Source organism: Malaya genurostris, chromosome 2, assembly GCF_030247185.1.
Source record: "Malaya genurostris strain Urasoe2022 chromosome 2, Malgen_1.1, whole genome shotgun sequence".
Taxonomy (NCBI): Eukaryota; Metazoa; Arthropoda; class Insecta; order Diptera; family Culicidae; genus Malaya; species Malaya genurostris.
In genome coordinates, this window is record NC_080571.1 from 1,383,977 (window position 1) to 1,409,094 (window position 25,118).

General features: G+C 37.2%; 1 protein-coding gene across 1 annotated transcript in view; it reads left to right on the forward strand.

Annotated features, from left to right (window-relative positions):
* Nucleotides 1-25,118, forward strand: part of LOC131432731 (adipokinetic hormone/corazonin-related peptide receptor variant I-like) — a 328,522-nt gene that overhangs the window by 283,027 nt on the left and 20,377 nt on the right. Inside the window, exons 5-7 of the mRNA XM_058599210.1 lie at nucleotides 2,176-2,329; nucleotides 2,441-2,637; nucleotides 19,372-19,512. Of these exons, the coding sequence (XP_058455193.1) occupies nucleotides 2,176-2,329; nucleotides 2,441-2,637; nucleotides 19,372-19,512 (492 nt within the window). The remainder of the gene's footprint in view (nucleotides 1-2,175; nucleotides 2,330-2,440; nucleotides 2,638-19,371; nucleotides 19,513-25,118) is intronic.

Below are 25,118 nucleotides of genomic sequence, written 5' to 3' on the forward strand. Positions count from 1 at the left end.
AAGACGTTCGTAATCTTCCAATCCATCCACCAAGACTCGACATTCTCCTCTTCGTCCGATTTGAAATGAGACTTTTACTTCCGGGAGAAAAGTAGAAAGCTCAGTACGGAATGCTTTGAAGTCGGAAATCATCACCGTCACTGGTGGCATAGATTGATGTTTCTTCCCAGAACGACAAGCGTCCATTTTGGGAATTTTTGAAGAACTTTCTTCTATGTCGCTACAATCGGATTCAGGAAGAATCTCGTAAACAAATTAATAATTACCAAAAGGAAGGGATAGGAACGAAAATAATCCACGAGCTTGTATTCATTTCTGGTGAAATAATTTTTCAACTTTGTTTTACGTTTCCACGGTTTTCACCTGGCTGTAGCGACACTTACACCAAATACAAATAATAATACCCCTAAGTCCCATACAAACGAACCGCAAATGTTTGGTTCACAGCCTGAACAAGTAAGTCTAGCAAATTACTCCCTTTCATTGCGATAGTTTGAAAACGTGGAAGGAGATCGTTTCTGGCAACGCTTAATGCTAGTTGCTACGGTGCAAAACAAACTTGTTTGTTTATGTTTATCGTTGCTGTATTAAACTGCAACAATCAGTCTAAATATCACCGGCACAACACAAAAGATGAAAAATGAACACAAACACCCACGAATCTACAAATATCAATACAGCTAGTAGTATATTCATGATGGCTTAACCAATCTAGATTATTGTTTAACTTACATTTCGCTTGTGATCTTGATTATCAGGTAAAAACTGTTTGTTTATTTATTTTTCACTATAATAAACAGTAACTATGGTGAACTTCAGTGTTGCTAGATTTATAGAATACTCGTTAAAGTACATTGTCACTCTGACAGTGTATCATGACAGTGTACCGCATGATGCAAAATGTGTCCTTGAAAATTTGTCGAAGTATTCCGTATTATAATTTGTATTTGCTTACACCTTCACAACAAAATCGTTCAGGGTTCAGGGTTTCTTTGATTGACAGCTGTTTGATATTGTCATTGAAACGGTACTGGTAGCAGAGGTGCCATTTATACAGATTTATCAGCATTATACAGATTTGTGCATGCGCATACAGATTTAATACAGTGTACAGATTTGTACAGATACCACAAAAAGAAGCAATAAATAATGAAACTTTTCCATCTGAGCTATCTATTAGTGTTTGATGGCACTCAATAAAATTGAAATCTTTCGTGTAGCTATTTGATGATGAACACTGAAATACATTTATATTGTAATTTTAAACCAATTTGAACTGATGTTCAAGGAAGTCATGGCTTCATGAAATTTTTTTCAGACAGAAATTGTATGACCTGATTTGAATTGAATTTAAAAGTCAATATTTTCAAACGAAAAAAGGATAATGGATTAACAATTCAATTGTGGTTGATAACAAAAACTATTAAATTCCGTCGTTGAATGTTCTTGTGGGTGCGTCAATTACGAATAAATATATGAAGGAATGTTCATTGAATCTACCATTCTATAACAACAATCTATTGGTATAACATCTTTTAACATCATTTTATTGTAGAGATTTCGTTTTATTAGTGAATACAGATAAATACAGATTTTTATTCAAAGCAATACAGATTTTCTATGAAAATATCTGGCATCTCTGACTGGTAGCCTTCTGGTGCCCGTGGCCAAAACGCTATGCGAGACGTCTTGCTACTGCGCCTACTCAGTTTCATGCTATGATGAAAAATGAATCAGTTTTACACAAACATGACACATGCTCCTAAAAAGAGCTGTATAATTGTCATTTGACAGTCCAATTTGAATACGAATTGTTAAGAAATGGTAACTTACCTTGGATAGTTATTAAGCATGAACTACATTCGTCACGAGTTCGGGACGTTATCTTATCGAACCTGAAAATTTAATTTTAATCATTTCCGAATCGGAAATATGTAGAATAACGTCTTTGATATAGTTTTGATTAAGCATCGAGTAGTATAAAATATTATAACGAGTTCAATGGTATTTGAATGTAGGATACTGCATAGCTCGATCCTCTATTGTTCGGAGCAAAATCATTAACAGACCGCAAATACCCGAAGCATGTTCACATAATCAATTGATGCATAATTTCTGACTTAATTTCCCATAACAAAACACGCATGCACGAATTCCGTCGATTCCGTTTGTCAGAAACAAGTGATACCAGTCATCAGCCGGGGATGCGACTGCGCTGCAACGATCTGACCCATATCGAACGTGCCCGGCAGAGGACACTCCGGCTCACCATCACCATCGTGGTCGTATTCGTCTGGTGCTGGACGCCGTACGTCGTTATGACACTATGGTAAGCCGGCTGGTCGTAGCCATTTATCGAAGCTATCAATGCTGGATGGATGTTTATAATGAATTCCGTTAAGTCTCTGTTGCATTTTACCAACCTCCTCTTCTCTAACAGGTACATGTTCGACCGTGAGAGTGCCCTCAAGGTGGACGGTGCCATCCAGGATGGTTTGTTTCTGATGGCCGTGTCGAACTCGTGCATGAATCCACTGGTCTACGGTTCCTATGCGATGAAATGTCGGTGGCCATGCCAGAGGCGGAACACACCGAACGGACTGCAGACACCGAATGCTGCCCAGCGAAGATCCACAGGTGAGATTTTTGATCCGCATTATGTGGTTTTTGCCGAAAGCAAACTTATCTGTGGATAATTAAATGTTTGACAAATACGTAAGAGCCATGGCTTGCTATGCAGCTTAACCTAATTGGTATCGAATATTTGAAACCTGATTAGTTAGGGCATATCCAGTAGTGTTCTAGTTCTAGATGCATAATTTATACCAGTTTTAAAATTTAAATCTTAACATTTATAACAAGAAAAACTGGCAGCCCCAGCAGTGTTTTATTCCTGTATTAAATATAGAAAAAAATAGAACGGCATCGTATGCCAGTTTCAAATCTGACAAAAGAACTGTTCGAATAAACAAAACTAGAACGGCTTGCTGGGGATACTTTGTTCCAGCTTCAGTTCTATTATAGATCTTCCATATAAAACTTCTAGCTGCTGAATTTGCTCTTACAATAAAATTATAAGAGCAAATTCAGCAGCTGCAAGATTCATATGGGTGGTCTATAATATAACAGAAACTGAAACAAACGTATCCCCAGCAAGCCGTTTTAATTTTATTTATTCGAACAGTTCTACTGTCAAATTTAAAACTGGCATACGCTGCCGTTCTATTTGTTCTATATTTGAAACACATAAAACGCTGCTGAGGCTGCCAGTTTATTTTGTTATAATTTCTAGCTTCAAATATTAAAACTGACATAATTTATGCATCTAGAACTAGAACACTACTGGATATGCCCTAACTATCATTTTGAATCCAATTCTTTCCAAGCTTGAGGTTTACTAGAGCAGTGATTCCAAACCTTTTTAAATCGTGAACTCTTTTGGAACTATGATACGTCGTACTGACAGAAAAAAAATTATTCGATGCTCCAAAAAAAAAATTCGCGTATTCTTGGAGGTTCGCTGACCACTGGTCGGGAGTAGCTCTGCTAGAAAATAGTGGAGACAATAAGTAATGTTATAGCATTGTATTACATATAGAGCAGATTTTATGTAATTAATACTACTAAACAGACAAAAGACTCCGTTCTTATTGTTTATTTTTTTATCGATAACAGCGTCGCAAGAAATCGATGACACAAGACATTGATATCAAAGACAAACCGAACAATTTAGTGGTAGCTGCTGCCGAAGGCAACAAATCTAGGAGAATCTGATATCATCAATGCAATGGGCAGCATCAATAGAAAAACGAATCATTTTTTTTTCCAGGGAAGAGGATGAAATGACTTCCATTCTGATTTTTAGAATACGCCTACTACGAATCGAAAATTTCGAAGTACTCTCCTTTAGTTTAACAGTGTTATATTCTTGCCATTCTCATATAGAAAGGTTATGCCATCACTGTGAAAACCGACTTCATATACCATTCGACTCAGTTCGTCGAGTACGCAAAATGTCTGTGTGTGTATATGTGTGTGTGTGTGTATGTGTGTGTGTGTATGTGTGTATGTAACGTTTTGTCGTGAATACGTCTTACTTTATTATGGGGTGCCTTTTCAAAATTTACCCTCTGAGAGAGTGATAAGTTTTTGATCGTGAATATCTCTTGTTGTATCTAACGAATCAACATAATTTTTGCTACATGCCATCAAAAATATAATCACAATTTTATGATAAAATTTTCAGTTGTGTGACAAAATCTCAAATAATTCAAAATTAAACTTTTCTGAAATGTTTGGTATAAACGAGTATCAAAGAGGATAGGATAATTCATAAGGCGCGTTTGCCTTTCTCGTATTTTCAAAGCTCATAGCTCAGTGATCTGTAAAAGGATTTATATAATCGAACTACCAATAGAATCGAAATTTTTCAACTTAAACGTGTATAGCAACAGCATTGAAGTATTTCAATAGTACACTATTGAAAAACCTGTCTCATTTGACCCATGTCATCACCAGCCAATCAGAACGCGTTCTGAGAAAGAGAACAAAATATCTGCTGCTGTACAACAAATCGTTCGAAAAAATGTTCCAAACAGTGTTTAATATCGTAGTGAGTTCCACAATTTAGTCCTTCTGAAAGGCAGGAATGAATCCCGTACAGCATCCGGATAGTTTCTTTCAATGAAATGCAAATCCGAAATGAAATAATCGACATTAAAATTCTGTATGCGGCTATGTTTATAACCGTTAGGATCGCCCATTAGTGAAAAAGCTACAAACGAAATCAGGTAAAAGAAAGCCTCTCAACAAAAATTGGATCAGTTTGGATTCTATCGCCACAGCGAGCACATGTATTCTGTGTCGTTTGCAAAACTAGTTTCGCCTCCGACAAGAGCGATTACGTCACAGCTGCCAGTCATTTGCATTGATGAAAAAGCAACGCTGGAGAGCATTACACAAAATCAGCCGTTCTAATGGCTCTAAAAGTTTTCTAAAGAACTATTAGGATTTCTTGCTCGTAAATCGAAGGGAAATATCCTCAGTTTAGCGCAAATCTAGAACTGTTTGATTTGATTTGTGCACTTTTCGTGTGTGAAATTCACAGTAATCTAGATCAAGTGAAGCCTTCTTTGTTTTTGCGAAAAATGTGGAAAAGGGGAATGCTTGCATAATTCATACAATTGATCAACTAATTGATATTCGGAAGTGTTAAGGAACATGTCAGTTGTTTTCGTATTCACGACATCCAGTTATGTCTCTGACATTACCCACCCGCCTTTTTTTGCACTAACTTTTCTCGGAGATGGCTTAACCGATTTTCACAAACTTAGATTCAAATGAAAGGTCTTGTGGTCCCAAACAAAATTCCTGAACATTATTTGGATCCGACTTCCGGTTCGGGAGTTATGGGGTAAAATGTGCAAAAAAAAAGAAAATATGTGTTCTAACTTTTCTTATAGATTACGCGACCGATTTTCACAAACTTAGGTTCAAATGAAAGGTCTTATGGTCCCATACGTAATTCCTAAATTTCATCAGGATCCGACTTCCGGATCCAGAAATATAGGGTAAAGTGTGTTAAAAATTGTATACCATCACTGAAAATGGGGAAAAACCTTAAAAAATTTTCTAAATCAACCTCAAATCTTTTCCAATTTGATGGTTTTTATCAGTAGACGGTCGAACAAACCGATTTCGGTTATTCTTTTAAGAATCGAAGAAATTTTTTTTTGTCTTTCTCATATAGAAAGGTTATGCAATCACTGTGAAAACCGACTTTTGAACCGAGGCTCGGAGGGCCGAGTGTCATATACCATTCGACTCAGTTCGTCGAGTACGCAAAATGTCTGTGTGTGTGTATGAGCGTATGTGTGTATGTAACGTTTTTTACACTAACTTTTTTCTCGGGGATGGCTGAACCGATTTTCACAAACTTAGATTCAAATGAAAGGTCTTGTGGTCCCATACAAAATTCCTGAATATTATTCGGAACCGACTTCCGGGTCCGGAGTTATGGGGCAAAATGTGCAAAAAATGAAAATATGTGTTCTAACTTTTCTCATAGATGGCGCGATCGATTTTCACAAACTTAGGTTCAAATGAAAGGTCCTGTGGTCCCATACGTAATTCCTAAATTTCATCAGGATCCGACTTCCGGATCCAGAAATATAGGGTAAAGTGTGTTAAAAATTGTATACCATCACTGAAAAGAGCGAAGAACCGTAAAAAGTAAATCTTTTCCAATCGATAGTTTTTATCAGTAGACGGTCAAACAAATCTATTTCGGTTATTCTTTTCGAAGAAAAATAATTTTGAAGAATACCACAGTATTATGTATATGATAGTATGACTGATATGAGAAAGGCATCATTACACCACTAGGTGGATTAAAACAGGTTTTTTCTTAATCGTGTCAAAGCAGCAGTGGACATGATGCGACAGTAATTGGAAGCTTGCTGTGATTTGCAACACTCTGAGAAAAAATTGGACACTTGACTGCAGATTAGACAGACCCAGCAAAAGTCGTAGTGAAGAATATGCACAAAAAGTATGAAAGACACCTGTTAGCACCATTGGGTAGCGATCTACCCAATCACAATTCCAGGCAGCTGAAACAAACAAATATTCTTTACGAATCACCACGTCCACACAGCTTCGTAATAGATTTTCCCCGTTAGGAATGCTGTCCTGCGAAGCCTCAAGCGAATGAATAAAAATAAATGACATCAAATCTCTTATCCAAGAAGAACACCTGTGATACTTTCCCTGGGACGTGATTGGCCGCCGGAGACTCAATTCTTGCTTTAATGTATGATTTGTCAGGATCGTCTCGGCTTAGCCACAATAATCAAGCGACGTGTATTAATCTCTCCAATGTCGACTTATTTTCGGTTCAAGGACGCGCATTCCGTGATCGGGAGTCGTTCTCGTTTCGTTTTTGTCGTCGCGACGTGGTGGCATTAATCACCGATAATTCACTTCTTGAGTTTCATTTAAACGACGGAGATGGCTGGAATGTGAATTGATTTTATGAAATCATTTAGCTTCCGTCGTAATTTCGTTCCAATTATCTGCTGCTCGGATTGTCTTCGACGATTGTAAGAAATAATTCTTTCTACGAGGATTATTCTTTTCGTCCAACCAAGAGTAGAACGGGGAAACTTTACGGGTTGTAATTTTCGTTGGGCTGAAGCAATTTCCATTTGACTAAAAGGTCTCAAGGTAAATTTGACTAAAAGGTCTCAAGGTAAATCAAATTCCAAAGATGCAGGGTGTTTAGTGTAAAAATGACAATTTCAAAAGTAATGTTTTTTCATTGATGGTTTAGTGATGAGTGAATTCATTTCGGGGGTTAACCTAAGTATGTGCTTAGGGCTGTAATAACAGTGAGTAATAACAGTTCTCCTATTTTCCTATACGTTACATGTGGAACGTCTTAACGATGTTTTTTATAGAACTGTTACAGTATTAGTTCAATAAAACCTGCCAACGCGCTGAAAAGTATAAAACGAAACATTATTAAAATATTTGACATATTTCATCTTTTGATTTGTCGGGCCGACTAATATTTCAAGGTTGCCTACACGCTTACTTGTGGCTACCCAAAATTAAGTCAAAAGTCACCCAATTTCGCAAAAACCATACCTACCCAAAATTGAGTAGAACGGGAACTACGCACTTTTGGGTAAATATGCTTTTCGCAAAATTTGAGTAGAACTTACTTTCTTTTGTTGACGTTTGTAAATGAGTATCCGGAACAGTCTTGGTATTACCATCAGGCAACCATGCACGGGACATTGGAAATCTATTCACAATGTACTTCTATTTCACAATGTAAACATGCATAAACATAATGTATTTTACTTACCAACTAGAGCCTAATACGACTCGCGGTCCACACAAATTTTTATTTTCTCCATCCTAGAAACACTTGAAAATTTCACACATGAAAATGTCGGTCGGAGCGATAAGGTAATTTTGCCTCAGTGATAGTTTTATATTCTACTCATTTTTTGACGTCTGTTCACAGCTGCCGAGAATGAGTACTTTCGATTCACTCACTGAGTAGCCACAAGTAAGCGTGTAAGGAAGCGATGGAAAACGCCATCCTACAGTGCAAGTTGAATGTTTTCTCTTGCCCCGCTTCACTTTAACATGGATACAATGTGTGTGTGTGTCGTATGCCAGATAGTAAAGTCTCATCTATGGAAAGCCAACTAAAAGAGGAATTATTATCTCAGTCTGCAGCACTCTGAGTTTCTGTCTCTCGCATTGGTCCGTGGAATAGAGGTACACTCAGAAGCTTCATTTAGAAATAAAACGGATAGAATACCATACGTACAAAAAAAAACTAAATGCATCTGAATTTCGAGAAAATAGTGTATGTTTTCATCGTTGTATCATGAACTACTTTTTCATTTTTGATTATAACTTTTCGCAATGGTTTTATAGACGAAATGTTCTATATTCGTGATTGCGTGAATATTTGAATGGTCCATTCTCACCTACCTACTAATCGGATTAAATATAAAAATCCCATGCAAGCAATCGGCTTAACACTGTTTAATTGAAATGATTGACTGGCTGAACTGGTATGAACATTGAAATTCTGCCACCCATTTAAAATATGCCATGCATTAACAATAGATTCTATTTGAATACATCGCCGAATCGGATACGACCCACAATAAAATATGTCATATGTTTATTAAAGCATCTGTATTCCAGGTGATGAACATTTAAATAATTATACAATACAGTGTGCAATAAATCCATTTTCCTGTTCCCTGGGAATTTAAGAAGAATAAAACAATTTTTGGATAAATTCATTCATAGTGAGATCGTCACGCTAGCGACAACTTTCTCCCATCTTTTCGGAAATTTTCGGATCCCGGCTCGAAAAAAAGAGTCTTTTTTTGACGCTATCCATGAAGCAATCCATTTTTCCAACTCTTCGAAGGATTGAAAATGTTGATCTGCCAGGCCGTGTGCCATCGAACGGAATAGGTGGAAGTCAGAAGGGGCGACATCTGGGAAATACGGCGGGTGGGCAAGACTTCCCATTTCAGCTTTTCCAGGTACTTTTTGACCACTTTTGCGACGTGAGGTCGAGCATTGTCGTGTTGGAGGATGACTTTGCCATGTCGCTCTTGATACTGTGGCCGCTTTTCTTTTAGCGCGCGACTAAGGCGAATCAGTTGCGTTATTGATGGTTTCACCCGGTTTTAAGAGCTCGTAGTAAATTGTTATTCATCTTTGAAGGTTTTTTCTCTTCCACCATCATGTTTGTCTTCGAAATCGAAATCACCATTTATAAAACGTTGAAACCACTCCCGACACGTTCTTTTACTCAGACCAGCATCACCGTAAGTTTCTGAAGGCATTCGATGCGCTTCAGTTGCATTTTTTTTCGAATTGTAACAGAAAAGTAAAACTTCTCGCAAATGCGAGAATTGGGCACATGAACAGACATTCTCGAGCGTGAATAATACGAAAACAAGAGCAGCTGTCACTGAAACGGCGATGACAATTCGTTAGGCACTGTACACACTCACTTTAAAGGCATTATCATCTATGTATTTTAACCAGCCTCAGCCGGTACAGCCACCTGTCGGAAAACGGCAGATGAAAAGTTGTACACCTGATAGATATACACGCCCAAAAGGAACTATTCAAGATTTAGTAAGATCCTACTCAAGATTTTTCTTGAGGTTATTTGACTATTTTTCAAAGATTAACTATTCAATCTAATCAATCAATTTCAATCTCTTTTTCTAATACGAATGTAATTTGTTCAACAACAGTCCCATCGGGATCAGTTATAACTTAATTTGATCGCGTTCTGTTCAGTAGATTTGTTTACCTTTAAATCACCTTATCGATCACATTGCAATCTCAGAAATTGATCCTAATTTCTCAGAAATTGATCCGAATTTCATCATCCTGATTAAAAGATACTCTGGTATCTTTTGGTCAATGAAAGTTACATGATTCCAATAAATTAGTTTAGTTACAGAGATTCGTTCTCATCAGTGAGACTTGAAGGGCAATCGGTTCACTAAACACACTCTCGACCAATATTTCCTTTTCACTGTTGCCGCTAATATTGTTTGTATGTAAATCGTTTTATTGTGCATCGGGATGTTGGCAATGTGTCATACGTATGCTATTATCTAATCTGTGAATCTTGTTCGTTGATGGCCTAAAAAACATAGGTTACATCGAACCTCGATGTTCGGTTCCAAAAGCACAAGAAATAGTTAACAAAACGAAATAGGGGTAGATGGGGTAAAATGCACCCCCTAAGGAAATGTAGCTACATCTTAACTATAGAGAATAACACGGAAGAGTTTTATACATGACTATCTTCCATTATCATTATTTCTCAAAACTGCGTACAAATACTTACTGAATGCATTGAAAAATACATGAAATGTCTTATTTTTCAAAATCCTTAAGAATAGTCTATTGAAATATATGCGGGGCATGACGCCCGATCGTTGAAAACATTAAAAATACACATTTTCAATTACGCGAAGTGACGATTATCTGAACATAGAGGTAGAATGATCTTAAACAACGGGTAAACATCCATCAAAACAACGGACTAAAGCTCATGACAACCACGGGGCAATATGCACCCTCATAAAGCTTCTTCTTCTTATTTAAAGAAAGCTTTAGGCTTTTCGTTGACGAAATATTTGCCAGGGTGGAAGATTGTTCACTATTATTCAATAAATTGATAACTTATGGATAATTTTTGTAAGCGAATTCTTGAGCATTTTGCCTCACACAATTCGGGTCGTTTTGTCCCCAAAAATATAAGACGATAAATTTGACGATTTTTCTATAAAATTGCAAATACATCGTCTGTATTAGAACTAATTTTAGAAACCCGAATGATTGGCAAAGAAGTTCACTGGTTACAAAATAAAATCTTCTTCCTCAGCCTAGAAAATTACTATGGAACGAACATAAAAAATTACTCATAACAGAGACATAATTGTTTTTTTTTTAATTTTTCCAGATATGATTGAACCATCGCTACCAAAATTTGATAGTAATCTGTTGTTATGGCGGACTTTCAATTCCATTAAAATTTCAGTCAAAAAAAATTGGTAAATTTTGAGAAAAACAAAAGGTGCATTATGCCTCGGGGGTGCATTTTACCCCATCTTCCCCTACACATCGATTTTCTAAGAATGGCTAAACCAATTTTCATAGATTTAATGCTTAATGAATGCTACAGTTTCCTGCCGGTTGTTGAATTCAATTTCACTGTGATTTAGTACCTAGAGTATTGGAAAGTATTGTTCACTGTTTTATACAAGTGATATTCTGTGGTATGACTCCGACAGCCAGTTCTGATGTAGTTTGATACTGTCGAAGAATGTTATATTACTGGTTGGTTTCTTACTCAAGAATAAATCAGCTGTATTTTTACTCTCTTAATATTGTTTCACTTACGTAACTTATCATTTGTTCAAGGTAAATAAATAACATGCTTGAAAAGCAGGAAGAAGTAGAAAATTGCGAGAAAATTTGGCTAATGAAGAAGGTCTGAAGAATGATCACACAACTGGGATGTCATATATTTGAGTTGATGGGTAATCGTCCTCCAGTGTTATTCACAATTATGCAATTATGTAAAGCATGCTGAACTCATTCCGTCCGAGGTGATTGCGATTGCATAATAAGGAATCTGGTTAGGATTAGGAAAGATTATTGTATTACAATTTGTAGATTTTCGTTATCTAGATCTACGTAGGAAACCAGCGATTTACGTGGATATCTTGCATTCTGATCGAATGCCACAAATGAATGCATAGAACACGTACCCTTGTTCAATTGGAGCTCTTACACCCTCCCCTGGGCCACTTTTATTGGTTGTTTTTAACCTACTATTTACTCATACAATTTTTATACCTATTGTAAATTTTTATAAAAACTCAAAATTTTCGTTCTTTCAAAAATATTTTTTGTGGAAGGAAAAACAACCAATAAAAAGTTTTACAAATATTATGAGGCTAAAGCTCTCTAAGATTGCTTCATGAGATAATAGTTTCGTGGTTGTTAAACTCCAAAAGTTCCAAAAGTGAAGAAACCGAGAACCGAGATAACTAACGTAATTTTTTATGGCCATCAACTAATATAACCAAAAAATTTAAATAGTTTATTGACACATTTAGATAATTTTTACGTTTTTCACTAATCGAAATAAGGGTGCATCTTAGAACGCTTGCTGTTCATGCTGTTCGTGGATGATCTTTTCCGTGAATTCTCGTCATTTAAAGCATTTAATGTATGCAGATGATTCTAATCATCACAAGTCTTATGGATTGCTGAGCTATACAAATGATCATCAACAAACGGACATTAAGGGCTGAGGTCAGTGTGTTTTACAGTGATTTAGAGGGCTATTTTCACGCTTTAAATCTGATTTTCTCAGAAACGGTGACGAATATAAAAAAAAACCCAACTGACAATCTCTTAGAAAATTAGTTTAGATTATTCTGTGAAAATTTCAGAATGATTCATTGACTTTAGCGGTCGGAAAAGTCCTTTTTCTGAAGGAGGAATTGCAAAGCTGAAAACGTCGTCTTTCAAATTGTTCATTGAATATCTCACATGGATCAAAATATTATCCTGACAATGTCTAGATAATTTAATTTAGATGCGATTAGTGCATAAAAACATATATGTTGTCGCGATGAAAATGAAGTGAATATTATTTTTGTGAAGGTAAGTCGATTTCTATGGCGGCGCCATTTTTTCTGCTCCAGTTTCCAGGTAACGAAACATGAGAATGAAATAAAATCGGCTCAGCAAGGCTTTCAAATAAGCGGTAGCTTTATTGGATGCAGACACATTCTATGCAAACTTGTAACCAAAAATATCGAAACTTTTCTGGTCACCCGCCCATATGCGAGAGAGCATGGAGAGAAAAGTAATACGCAGAGCGAGACATGTGGTTATACGCGACCTACTGACCTCAGTCCTTAAGGCGCAGTTTTCGATTTTGTTTAATTATTTTTATGTATCAATTTGATACATACCAACAGTGCGTACTGGATTCATACAAAAAAACTGAATAAGATTTTTTGGAAACTGTTACAATATTTGTTTTTCATCACTGATCACAGATTTCCTTTGCTATAACACCGACAATCGTACGTTCAAAATCCCGATAACATTTCATTTTTGTTATGGTAATGAATATTATCGGTATCAAGACCAAACTTCCTTATGTGTGCCATTGCAGTCACAGAATGCGAAAGAATTTTCAACCGTTTATCGCGAAAATGCGTTAAAAAATGTTATACACGATTTCAAAACTATTTTGCCATTCTTCATTTAAATACCCTATTAATAAGAACAAAAATGTACGTCGTTTTCACTTGATACCAAACCTAACCCAGCTTCCATCCTAACAGCAGTCAAACCGTTTGTTAGAAGCCAATTTTAACGTCATTGAATCATTTTTCGACTCAGTTTCGGATTCTTCTATCGGATTTTGCACACCCACGTTTCTACGTTTCGTGAAAATTGTTTGTTTGATCAAACTACTCAGGGTCAGTTCCAGTTTTCTCAAGCAATAAAACACTGAGATATCTGGGTTTTTGATGGCATTCGTAACCAAAACTTTATGAACAATTCTTATGTCGTTTTTGCTTGAGAAAACTGAAACTGACCTAGGGTAATTTCATCAAACAAACACTTTTCACGAAACTATATTGATTTCGCACTTAGTAACGGGGATATAACAACCAGGTTCGAAACTGACTCGATTTTCAGTTCAACAACGTTAAAGCTAGGTTCGAAACTAGCTTCAAACAAACGGTTTGACAGCTGACAGGAAACTAGGTTAGGTTTGGTATCAAGCGAAAACGACATTAGGTGGCACGGTACAATGGCCAACATACTTCGACTCAATGAAAACTAGATCGAAAAAGTTCACGTGTTTATCATACGTCGCAGATTGCTGAAAGAATATTTAAATCACTACGTTTGTCCCACCTGTGTCTAGCTCATTATACGAGAACTCGTCTCCGCAAAGACACATTGCGATAGCTATGTACTGGAATAAGTTGCAAAGCTCAGCAAAAAAAACACTTGGAATTCACAGGTTGCCTCCCACCTGATACCATATTCGGGTTTGATATGCTAAAAGCATAAAATGCTGAAAAGTTTGTACAGGACAGTGAAATGCAAATAACGGTTCGGTCGTTCGTTTTGTGTGGCTCATAAACCTGGGGAAAAAATTATCTTTCGAAACTTCAAAACATTCTGAAACTCGACAGTGTCGATTGATGGATGTGCAAAGCTTACCGAAGTCGTTATAAACTCAGCAGTGTTCGAAAGGAAAAGTCGGTGATTGTAAATTGCTTTATTTGTTTACCGAGAAAGAATTTTCACTGTAGGTTAGCATATTTGGTACTAATTTCAATTATTATCAAATAACCTTAGTATTAAATTCCTTTTGTAGAAATTGTTTTTATTTGTTTTAATGAACTTCATAGAAAAATTTCAACTCACAAAACATCTGCATGGTTAGTGCTACGATCTTTCTGACGCTAAGAATCCTTCCAGATCGGAACCTGAACAGACACAACTGGCTTGTAAAACCAGCACGTTACGCATTGAACCGCCAACCCGAGATAATCTTCAATTCAAATACGTCAGGTCAATTTTCCGATGAATTTGAGTAAAATGCTAGACATTTGCGATTAGCGCACTTAACATTAAGTCATCCTTTCCTTCTCGCTCCTCACTTCTTGTTTGGTCTTTCAAATTTCACTAGCTGATCCACAAATCTCCAAATAACTAGGGGAACGTGACACTTGAGCCAATTAGTTCTGATTCCTGAACAGGCTCAGAACATTTTGGTGTATGCTTATCATTCGGCATAAAATACTCAGAATTACCAGCGTACCATATACTGCATAATTTTGAAGTACTAACACATGGATCAATAAGTCCCGAGACTAACAATGAAAACAACATTTTTCTTGCCAAATTTTTTTCTATACATCAACATAATCACCTTTTAGGGTGATACAATGGTTCCAACGTTTTTTTTTTTCGATAAACTGCTTTCTGAATCATCGACTCGTTGCTGTTTTTGTTCCATCGAAAGCAATCGCGGCACCCACTTGGAAAAAACCTTTTTCATGCTCATTTTTTAATGAAGGATAGTAAATACACTTCCATATGATATCTGTGTCATCTCAGCAATCTCACGGAGCTTCACTTTACGATCTTTCATTATAATTTTTGTCACTTCACTCACATTTTCCGGTGTAACGGCTTCCACAGGTCTACCCGAGCGTTCCGCGTCATTTGTGTCGGTACGACCACGTTTAAACTCGGCGAACCACCGACAAATCGTTGCTTTTGATGGACAAGAGTCCGGATAACATTTTTCATTCCATTGTTTCGCTTGCACGGTGTTTTTACCCATTAAAAAACAATCTCTGCTGCGCCATCTCTGCTTGAGTCTCGGGACTTATTGATCCATGTGTTACATTAAGAGAAAGGGTATAGCGTGATGGAATAATTCATGCCAGGGTTCGATTCTCAACCCCGCGCATAGGGTCAGTGAGGCAAATGGTATTAATGTCTATAACCTCTATAATCGAATTGAAAAACAAATGAGCCACGCCAAAGCAACGTTTGGTGATCGTGTTGTCTCAAAATCGTCAAAAGCATTTTCAGATACATTTGTGTTGTACGCATGTATTTGTAATGGTTTTTTATGTTCAGATCACAGCATGCTGTGCGTTTGGCTGTAAACTTTCGTTTGTTTACTTGTTTGTGCGGTTGAAATTCTGCGTTTTCAAAATGTCGCGTATTGATAAGGAAGAAGGTTATTACTATGCGAAAATTGGCGAAGCGGTTTAGAATTCATCAAGCCAGTGTTAAAATCCTCAATAATAAGTTTGTGGAACACTATTCTTTGGGTAAGCTACCAGGAAAAACCGTTTCTTCCAACCCGAAACTGGACCAGAAAGTGGTATCTCTAATCATGAAGAACAAATCAATGTCACTACGTGATTTGGCCAAAAAAGCAGGAACGAGTGTCGGAATGATCCAGCATATCGAGAGGCGAAATCACATGAACATCTTCAAGAAGCAGAAAATCTCGAAACAAAGTATAGAACCGAAGAAACATGCAGCAACAAGGGCCCGGAAACTGTATTCGCGTTCTTTGCAGTGTCCGGATGCATGCGTTTTGATGGACGATGAGACTTATGTAAAGGAGGACTCAGACACCCTTCCAGGTCCACAATACTTTACTGTCGTCGTTGGGGAGTATGTGAGCGACGCGGACAGGTCGATTCAAGTGGAGAAATTCGGCCGAAAGGCACTGGTATGGCGAACAATATGTTCCTGTGGTTTTAAGTCGACCATTTTTATCACTACCGGAACTATAAATGCAGATATCTATTGATCTGAGTGTTTCCAGAAGAGATTGATGCTTATATATAAGAAGCATAGTACGCCTCCACTGTTTTGGCTGGATTTAGCGTCAGCTCACTATGCCTAAACCACTCTCAATTGGCATGCGGAAAAGGGTATAAATTTCGTTGAGAAAAATATCAATCCACCAAATTGCCCTCAGCTTCGACCCATCGAACGATACTGGGCAATCGTGAAGGTGGTCTTCAAGAAGACTGGTAAGGCAGCTAGGAACATTCAGGAGTTCAAAAAAAATTTGGGCTCAAGCGTCCAAAAAATGCGATGCAACACTTGTCCGGAACTTGATGAAGAGCGTTCAATCAAAAGTTCGAAAATTCGTGAATGAATAACTTGAATTTCATCCGGTTTTCATTATGCTCAAGTTTAACCTCGTACAATAAAGGATCCATTTTTAGTTTGAATACAATATCGTTTTTTATCATAATTTGAATGGAAAATTTGTGGATAGCTAATTTTCAATATAAGGAGTGTATCAAATTTGTTCTACTTCTACTTACTGCCAATTGCGGATTAACGGGATCTTTTTCAATGCTTAATATATGTTTTCTTGTTTTTCTGTTGTTTATCTTGCTGCTTCTTTCCATTTTCATCTTTTTTTTTTTTGTTTCTCTTTTTATAACAGTTTGGCTGAAAAGTTCGTATCGTTTAATAGAAACACACATTTTTTTGCCAAAATTCGTTTTTTTTATTCAACATAATTGCCATCAGAGGCGATACAGCGATTATAGCGATCTTCCAACTTTTCGATACCATTTTTGTAGTACGATTTGTCCTTTGCCTCAAAATAGGGCTCAGTTTCAGCGATTACCTCTTCATCGCTTCTAAATTTTTTACCAGCGAGCATTCTCATTCTGAGAACAGGAAAAAGTCACTGGGGGCCAAATCTGGAGAACACGGTGGATGAGGGAGCAATTCGAAGCCCAATTCGTTCAATTTCAGCATGGTTTTCATCGACTTGTGACACGGTGCATTGTCTTGATGAAACAAAACTTTTTTCTTATTCAAATGAGGCCGTTTTTTTTTGAAATTTTGTCCTTCAAACGCTCTAATAACGCTATATAATAGTCACTGTTGATGGTTTTTCCCTTTTCAAGGTAGTCGATGAAAATTATACCATACGAATCCCAAAATACAGACGCCATAACCTTACCGGCCGATTGTTGAGTCTTTCCACGCTTTGGGTTCGGTTCATCGCGTGCAGTCCACTCAGCTGATTGTCGATTGGACTCCAGAAGGGATGGAGCCATATTTCGTCCATTGTTATATATCGACGAAAAAAATCGGTTTTATTTCGATATAACAGCTCCAAACACTGCTCAGAATCATCAATACGTTGTTGTTTTTGATCGATTGTGAGCTCACGCGGCACCCATTTTGCACAAAGCTTTCTCATATCCAAATATTCGTGAATAATATGTCCAACACGTTCCTTTGATATCTTTAGGGTGTGAGCTATCTCGATCAACTTAACTTTACGATCATTGAAAATCATTTTGTGGATTTTTTTCACGTTTTCATCGGTAACAGCCTCTTTTGGACGTCCACTGCGTTCATCGTCTTCGGTGCTCATATGACCAGTACGAAATTTTGCAAACCCCTTACGAATTGTTGCTTCGCCCGGTGCAGAGTCTGGATAACACTCATCAAGCTATTTTTTGGTATCGGTGGCACTTTTTTTCATCAGAAAGTAGTGTTTCATCAACACACGAAATTCCTTTTTTTTTCATTTATTTCAAAATAACAAAAGTAGCTTCATTCAAAATGCAATATCTCACAAACTAATAATCAGACAGCTGTCAAATTTATACACGTATCTTTTGAAGGTTGGTACTAACTGAAAATGGTATGGATTTAATTCTAGTGGCGCCCTCTCATAGAAACGATACGAACTTTTCAGTCGATCTGTTACTACTAGTTTTTGTCTCGATTTTCTTCATTTGTCTTCTTTCGCATTAATTCTGTCGTGTTTTTCTTTTACCATTTCCTCGGTTCTTTGGAACTTGGCGTCCGATATTAAAATGGTTTTGGGAATCAATCGTAAATTGTCACTCAAAGACACATTGGTGAGTGACCGCCCTTTTGTGTTCGGTTTCGGGTCACCTCGCCTATTTTCGAAAAATGATTAGCCGTTCACTCAGAACGATGCAAGATGAATAAACGCAAAACTACATTTCATTGTCAAGGCAGTAAGGACTCGAAAAAAACTACCTTTGACTTGTTTGTGATTTACGCTGTTTACGCGATTTTGCTCCAGCTCCAAAATATAATGTCAAAACCACCGTAATACCACAAAATTGTCGGTAATATATCAGCTTTAAAAAAAATAGTGGTGGCATGTGGGCTAAAAGCATCAGACTGTCGGGATGGGACTACGGGTCGGAATGGGACCACCTTACCCTACTATTGCCATGTTAAAGTGCTGAAGTTGATGGATGTGCAATTGTCGCCGGAGAATATGTTACGACTACCAGTTACTAATGTAGGTCGCTGCGTGCCAAGTTGTGATGAGGGCACAGTTTAGCTGCATGGTTTTCCAGCATGCTTTCGAAGGTTTCGTTTTCTTTTCCAGGACGATAGTTTATTGAATTTTTTCCTTGACAAATTTCAGACAGGGTTAAGGTCACTGCAATGAAAACTAATGAGTAAAGTATTGCACAGATAGTCTTAGATTGTTAACAAATGTTCAAGCATATGAGAAGTAAACATTTCAAGACAATTCAAGATTCAAAGTCAATGAATCTTATAGCTTGAGAATCGTCACAATAAAAATCGTCTATCACCGATTCACCTAATCTCAGACAAACTCTTATGGGTTTATTACAGAAACAGACCAGCATATTCTCCCTATTCCTAGTAAACGGTATTTTGCTTCCGTTTTTCGTTTCATAGATGCCGTATCCGGTATTGCGGGACCTCATTCGGACCGGCTGACTGGACGAGACAACAAGGACGAGTTAATGTACGAGCGAGAACGAAGCATCAAACTGAATCAGCTCAGTCTCAATGGCGGAATGTTGATTGGACAGTCCGGTAAGTCGTGATTAGAGTGGATTTATTGGTTTGTCTCGGTAAGTGTTTGCTAGATCTACTTAGGTATAGTGTTTCTACTGGGTATGTTGCTTTCGAATGGACCTGTCTGCGTTGATGATAACCTTAAAACGAGTGGATATACGGCATCAGATCATCGCAGTTTGCAATCGCAGTGAAATTCAAAATTGTTTCCTTTGGTTCCCAGTACTATTATGATGTACGAGTAGCTCAATTATGCATCATGAGATCAATCCATCATTAGTACATTGCTTATTAGGTGTAATTCTATGGTCTGTGGAAAATATTCCATGTATAATGAATCCTTACTCGCGCTACGGAACAATTATTCCGATCCATTTCCCACACAGCTCTCTATCTGTAGCGATTTCAAGCTCAGTAGAGCTTTTCAAAATAAATCAACTAATGGCGAACGCGTTGCTAAAAATGTTAAACAGATTTTCATTAGCTTAGGCTCAAATAAATGGTCTTATAGTTTCATAGATTGCTACGAAATTTTATTCGGATACAACTTCCGGTTCCGGAATGAAACGGCAAATTTTAAAATGTCATCTAACGTTACGATGAAAAACATGATGAATCTGTATTGGAAAATGTTTCAAGTTGACGGTAAAATGGCTTTGGCTATACCGGCCTCCGCATCTCGGGAAGCAATCTCTGAAAAAACGGAACGTTTCAATTTTTCAATAGAGATTTTTGACCGATGAATTTTAAAATCTTATAGAATGTTTTTATGCATGTTTATTCGAATCCGACTTCTGGTTCTAGAAATATAGATCCATGAGTGTTAAAATTTTCAAACTATCATTTAAGGAGACGATGTAAAGAACATGAAAGCTTTGTTAAACAATACTAAAAACTGTTCCAAAATGTAGGTATTGTTAGTTTTAAGCTTTTAAAAGCTACTGTTCTACCGGAAACAGTAGTAAACAATTCCTAAATGAAGGTTGCATGAATTTCTCATTCAGTCAGTATTGAGAAAGGCAACATTGTACTATGTTCACACTATCAGAAAATAACACGTTTTAACGAAAGTATAATAAAATTAAAACTGAACTGTCCACACTCGGATTACGTTATACGCATGACATACTGTTTGTTATTGAAATGGATTAGAAACAATGTGCAAACTTGTCTATGTCGCAGAAGTTAAGCTTTTGTGCTGCGTTTTCGTTATTGAGCATCGTTTCAGTGCTCCACCTTTCCTGCTGTTCGATCCGTACATTGGAAACATTCGAAAAATAAGAAATAAACAGTTGCTTCTTCTAGTTATGAAGGATATTACCGTTGACATACATGGACATTAGTAGGGAATCTTTTTTCCTAGTATCGCATTTAAATGAGGAAACTAAACTATGAAAGATTTCACTGTTAGTTCTCAATGTTCAGTATAATTCTACTTATACTAAGAATTAATTAATTACGAAGTTTGAAGCCTCATCATCGAAACAACGATCCATCCCTGGACACACATAATAAAATAATAAATAACATGTGTCGAACATTTAATTCAATAATATGATTTTTATTCCTTCCAATAGCTAGAAGTTTTTTGAAACAGTTATCAGCTCAATGGCCATTCTCTCAGGTTTTGTATCATTTGATGGATAATTTTTCTTCCGCCGCAAATGATCCAATCACTGTCTTGCAGTGGAATTGTCGAAGCATCATGCCAAAACTTGATTCATTTAAATTGATTCAGTAACAAAGGCATTGCTAATTCAGGTAATATTCCATATGATTTGATAAAAAATGTTGACTGGATTAAATACCAAAGAAGTATCTCAAGTACCTTGAACTCAATGGAAGAGCTCTCCCTACTTGAAGAATATAACTTCCTCGTTTGTTCTGGAGGCCGCAGAACAAGCCCAAATCAAACGATTTCTTGGTCCATCGTCTAACAGAAGGCCTCCACACCCTTGGTGGGACAAAGGGTGCTCAGAGGCTAAACACGCGAAACAAAATGCTTTCAAGCCGTTTTTAAAACGAGGAGGAGAAACTCCTCAGAATTTGGAAACATTCTTAACTTTAGAAAGCAAGTATAAGAGCATACTTCGGGCCAAGAAATGTAGCTGTTGGAGACATTTTGTCGAAGGTTTGTCAACTCTTTGGAATACGGCCAGACGAATGAGGAATCGTAACGTAGGAAATGAGAATGAGGAATACTCGAATCGATGGATATTTGACTTTGCGAGGAAAGTTTGTCCAGATTCTGTTCCTACGCATAGCATTATTAGGGAGACTTCTCCAAATGATGATTCCATTGATTGCCCCTTTTCAATGATGGAATTTTCCATAGCACTCATGTCTTGTAACAATAACGCTCCTGAGTTGGACAGAATTAATCTCAGCTTGGTGAAGAATCTGCCCGACCTTGCATAAAGACGTTTGTTGGAATTGTTCAACAAGTTTCTTGTGAAAAACATTGTTCCACCTGACTAGAGGCAAGTGAAAGTTATCGCCATTCAAAAGCCGGAGAAACCAGCTTCCAATCACAACTCATATAGACCCATTGCAATGTTGTCCTGCATCAGAAAATTGTTCGAAAAAATTATTCTACTACGCCCTGCATTGCTTTCGTATGATATCCAAATTGCTTTACTCAAAAACAACAAATGGCATCTGTATTTTTTAACATAAAAGGAGCTTTTGATTCAGTTTCCATTGATGTTCTTTCAGACAAGCTCCACCAGCATGGACTTCCACCGGTTATAAATAATTATTTGCACAACCTTTTGTCAGAGAAACGCATGCATTTTTCACGTGACTATTTGGCAACATTCAGAATTAGCTACATGGGTCTACCGCAAGGCTTATGTCACTTATGTCCGCTCCTTTACGACATATTGAACAATAATTATCAAATCACAATAGTTTGGGTCCCGGCTCATTGCTCCATTCCAGGCAATGAAAGAGCCGATATTTTAGACAAACGTGGTGCTATTGGAAAAATATTGAGAAATAAGTCGGTGAAGAGGTGTTTTTGAGAACGCTTCTTGAAAATCATGATTTACGGTGTCCACTGTATCTCAGCGCAGACTAATCAGAAGTGAACAAATCAAAGCAGCATAGTTAGAGTAAAAGTTTTTCTAGACCCCAACGTATCAGTTTGATTTTTTTTTTAATTTTTTTTAATTTTTGGTGATTGTTCAAAGTGAAAAGTGGAAAAAAATCCGCCCTTTTGTTACTGTTAAACCTCCCCAAAGTAACAAACAACGAAAAGGAAAACGTTGGGGTCTGGTTTTGTGCCCCCCCCCCCCACCTTATAAATGGTCATCTCAGTTGAATCGTGATTCAAACTTTATCAAACGCTATACAGACTATAAAGAATCCTGTTCACCGATCATTCTACTAATCAAAGTAATGTAAACTTTGCGTAGACAGAGAAACATTACGTAGCATTTTTTTTCTATTGAGAATGAATGTGCGTGGACACCAGACCGGTGCAACTAAATACGAGTCGAAAAGAAGATATCATTTAGTCACGTAAAAATTGCTTCCAGCGGATATATTTTTATCGTCCTTCCAGGCTTTGATGCTGCCATCAGGCAGAAAGAATATCTCTGTGCGTGCTCAGATTCGCTGGAAAAGCCAGTAGTATATGTCAGTCATCGTGATTTGGGATCTAGCCCTTGAAATAAGAGAAGGGAATTTGCGTTGAGCTTGGGCTAGCATCATGTCACTAAATCAATTGAATATTCATTTTCCCACATCTACATCAACTACAGTGTGGACGGACAAAAGAATTTCGTTGTTTTATACACCCAGAATATTGATTGATATTTAGTTAAAACTTCAACTCTCCGGTCTGAATGATTTTGTTGCCCTCTCACGGGCTTTGGAAAATCGATCCCAAGTAGGCGGTGCGAAAGGCGATCAAAACAATTGTTGAACCCTTCGTCACAGGAAAAATTTAGTCAGATGTTTCCGATGGCTGCATTCCTAAATGAAAACTCTTGTTTTGGCTGGTTAAACTTGCAAAGCAAGTTTCTAACGGGCGCCCACTTCTTCCAGTTTAGTATCATTTTCGTATAGATAAAAACTATAAAGAGGAAAAAAGGATAGCCAGAAGGGCACAGCAAAACGGTTTTATTAAAAAAGGTAATGTTTGAAATAAGGGCGTCACTGTTGTAACCGAGACAATTCATGTGGTAACGACCTACACGAAATAACACGAGGTTCAGGTATTAACTGAATGAAACACAAACGTCCACCAAAAAAGCAAAAACAGCAAGAAATTATATTCGTTTGGCACACAGAATGGTTCCTATCATGTGAGAGTTTTTCCAGATGAGAATTTTGTTTTTGGTTCTCGATGGATGGAATTAAAACAGACCACTGTACTGAAACTAAATCACAGCTTTACTAAACGCGGTTCAAAGAGTCATTGAAAAACGTTCCTAATCCATCTAGCACTGTGGTGATACCTTTTTTATCGCTTCACATATTTTCTGCACCAATAATCGTTTTTTTTCTGTCAAAAATTGAGGAACTGTGCTAAAAACAAATCGAGCTAAACTACTGTACTGAAGAAAACTGTATTTAATCTTTCAAACATTCAGAAATGTCATTTTGGTTAGCCTATGTTTGTGCTTAGGACACAAAACCGTTTTTAATTTTGTTTACGTTTAATCTTAGACTCTTCAGTGCAGAGCAGTTCAAATTGAAGTTGAGCTGCTTAAGTATGCACGAAGCAGTTCAATTTGAACTGCTCTGCACTGACGAGTCTAAGACGATTTGCAAATTAATAGCAAATTTTATTATCAAAAATCAGATATCTCAACGGTAGAAATTAACATTATTTAGTTTGAAATAATAGTGAAAATATAAAAAAAATCATACAAAAGTCTGCATGAAGAAACAGTAACAAAATAAAAATATTCTTACATTGTAATATGAAAGCAAGAACAAAGCGAATCTTTCAGTGATTCGATATACTAAGGAGTGTATCTAAAAGTAGTTAGCAACATTGATTATTGAATAAAAAAACGAAAAAAAAAATTTTTGATATCAGTTTTCGATACATTGTAGAAAAATTACATTTTTATGCATTTCACTGGAATATATTGAATAAAATCCTAGTTTCTGTGAACTGCTCGCACTTTGGACTTTACATTCTTCATTAAATTCTGCACAGTTACTTTTGTGACTTTCCTGGTGGCAGCTGTCCAGTTTTTTTTAACTCCTGTTTGTTTTGAGACACTGTACCATCCTTCCGAAAGTGCCGCTTGACAATTGCCCAATACCTTTCAATTGGCCGAAGATCCGGGCAGTTCGGTGAGTTGATGTCCTTTTCCACGAATTGTACATTATTTTTTGACAACCACTGTAGAACGGAGTTGGCGTAGTGGACTGAAGCCAAACCCGGCCAGAAGAGAGGAGGAGCCTTATGCTTTCTGTACAGTGGCAGCATTCTCTTCTTCAAACATTCTTCCTCGTACACCTTGGCGTTAATTGTGCCCTTCGTGAAGAAAATCGACGACCGCAAACCACAGGTACAAATTGCTTGCCAGACCAACACCTTCTGCCCAAACTTTTCCATCGCCACCGTGGTGTCAGCGTCGTCCAGGTCCTGGTACACCGATTTC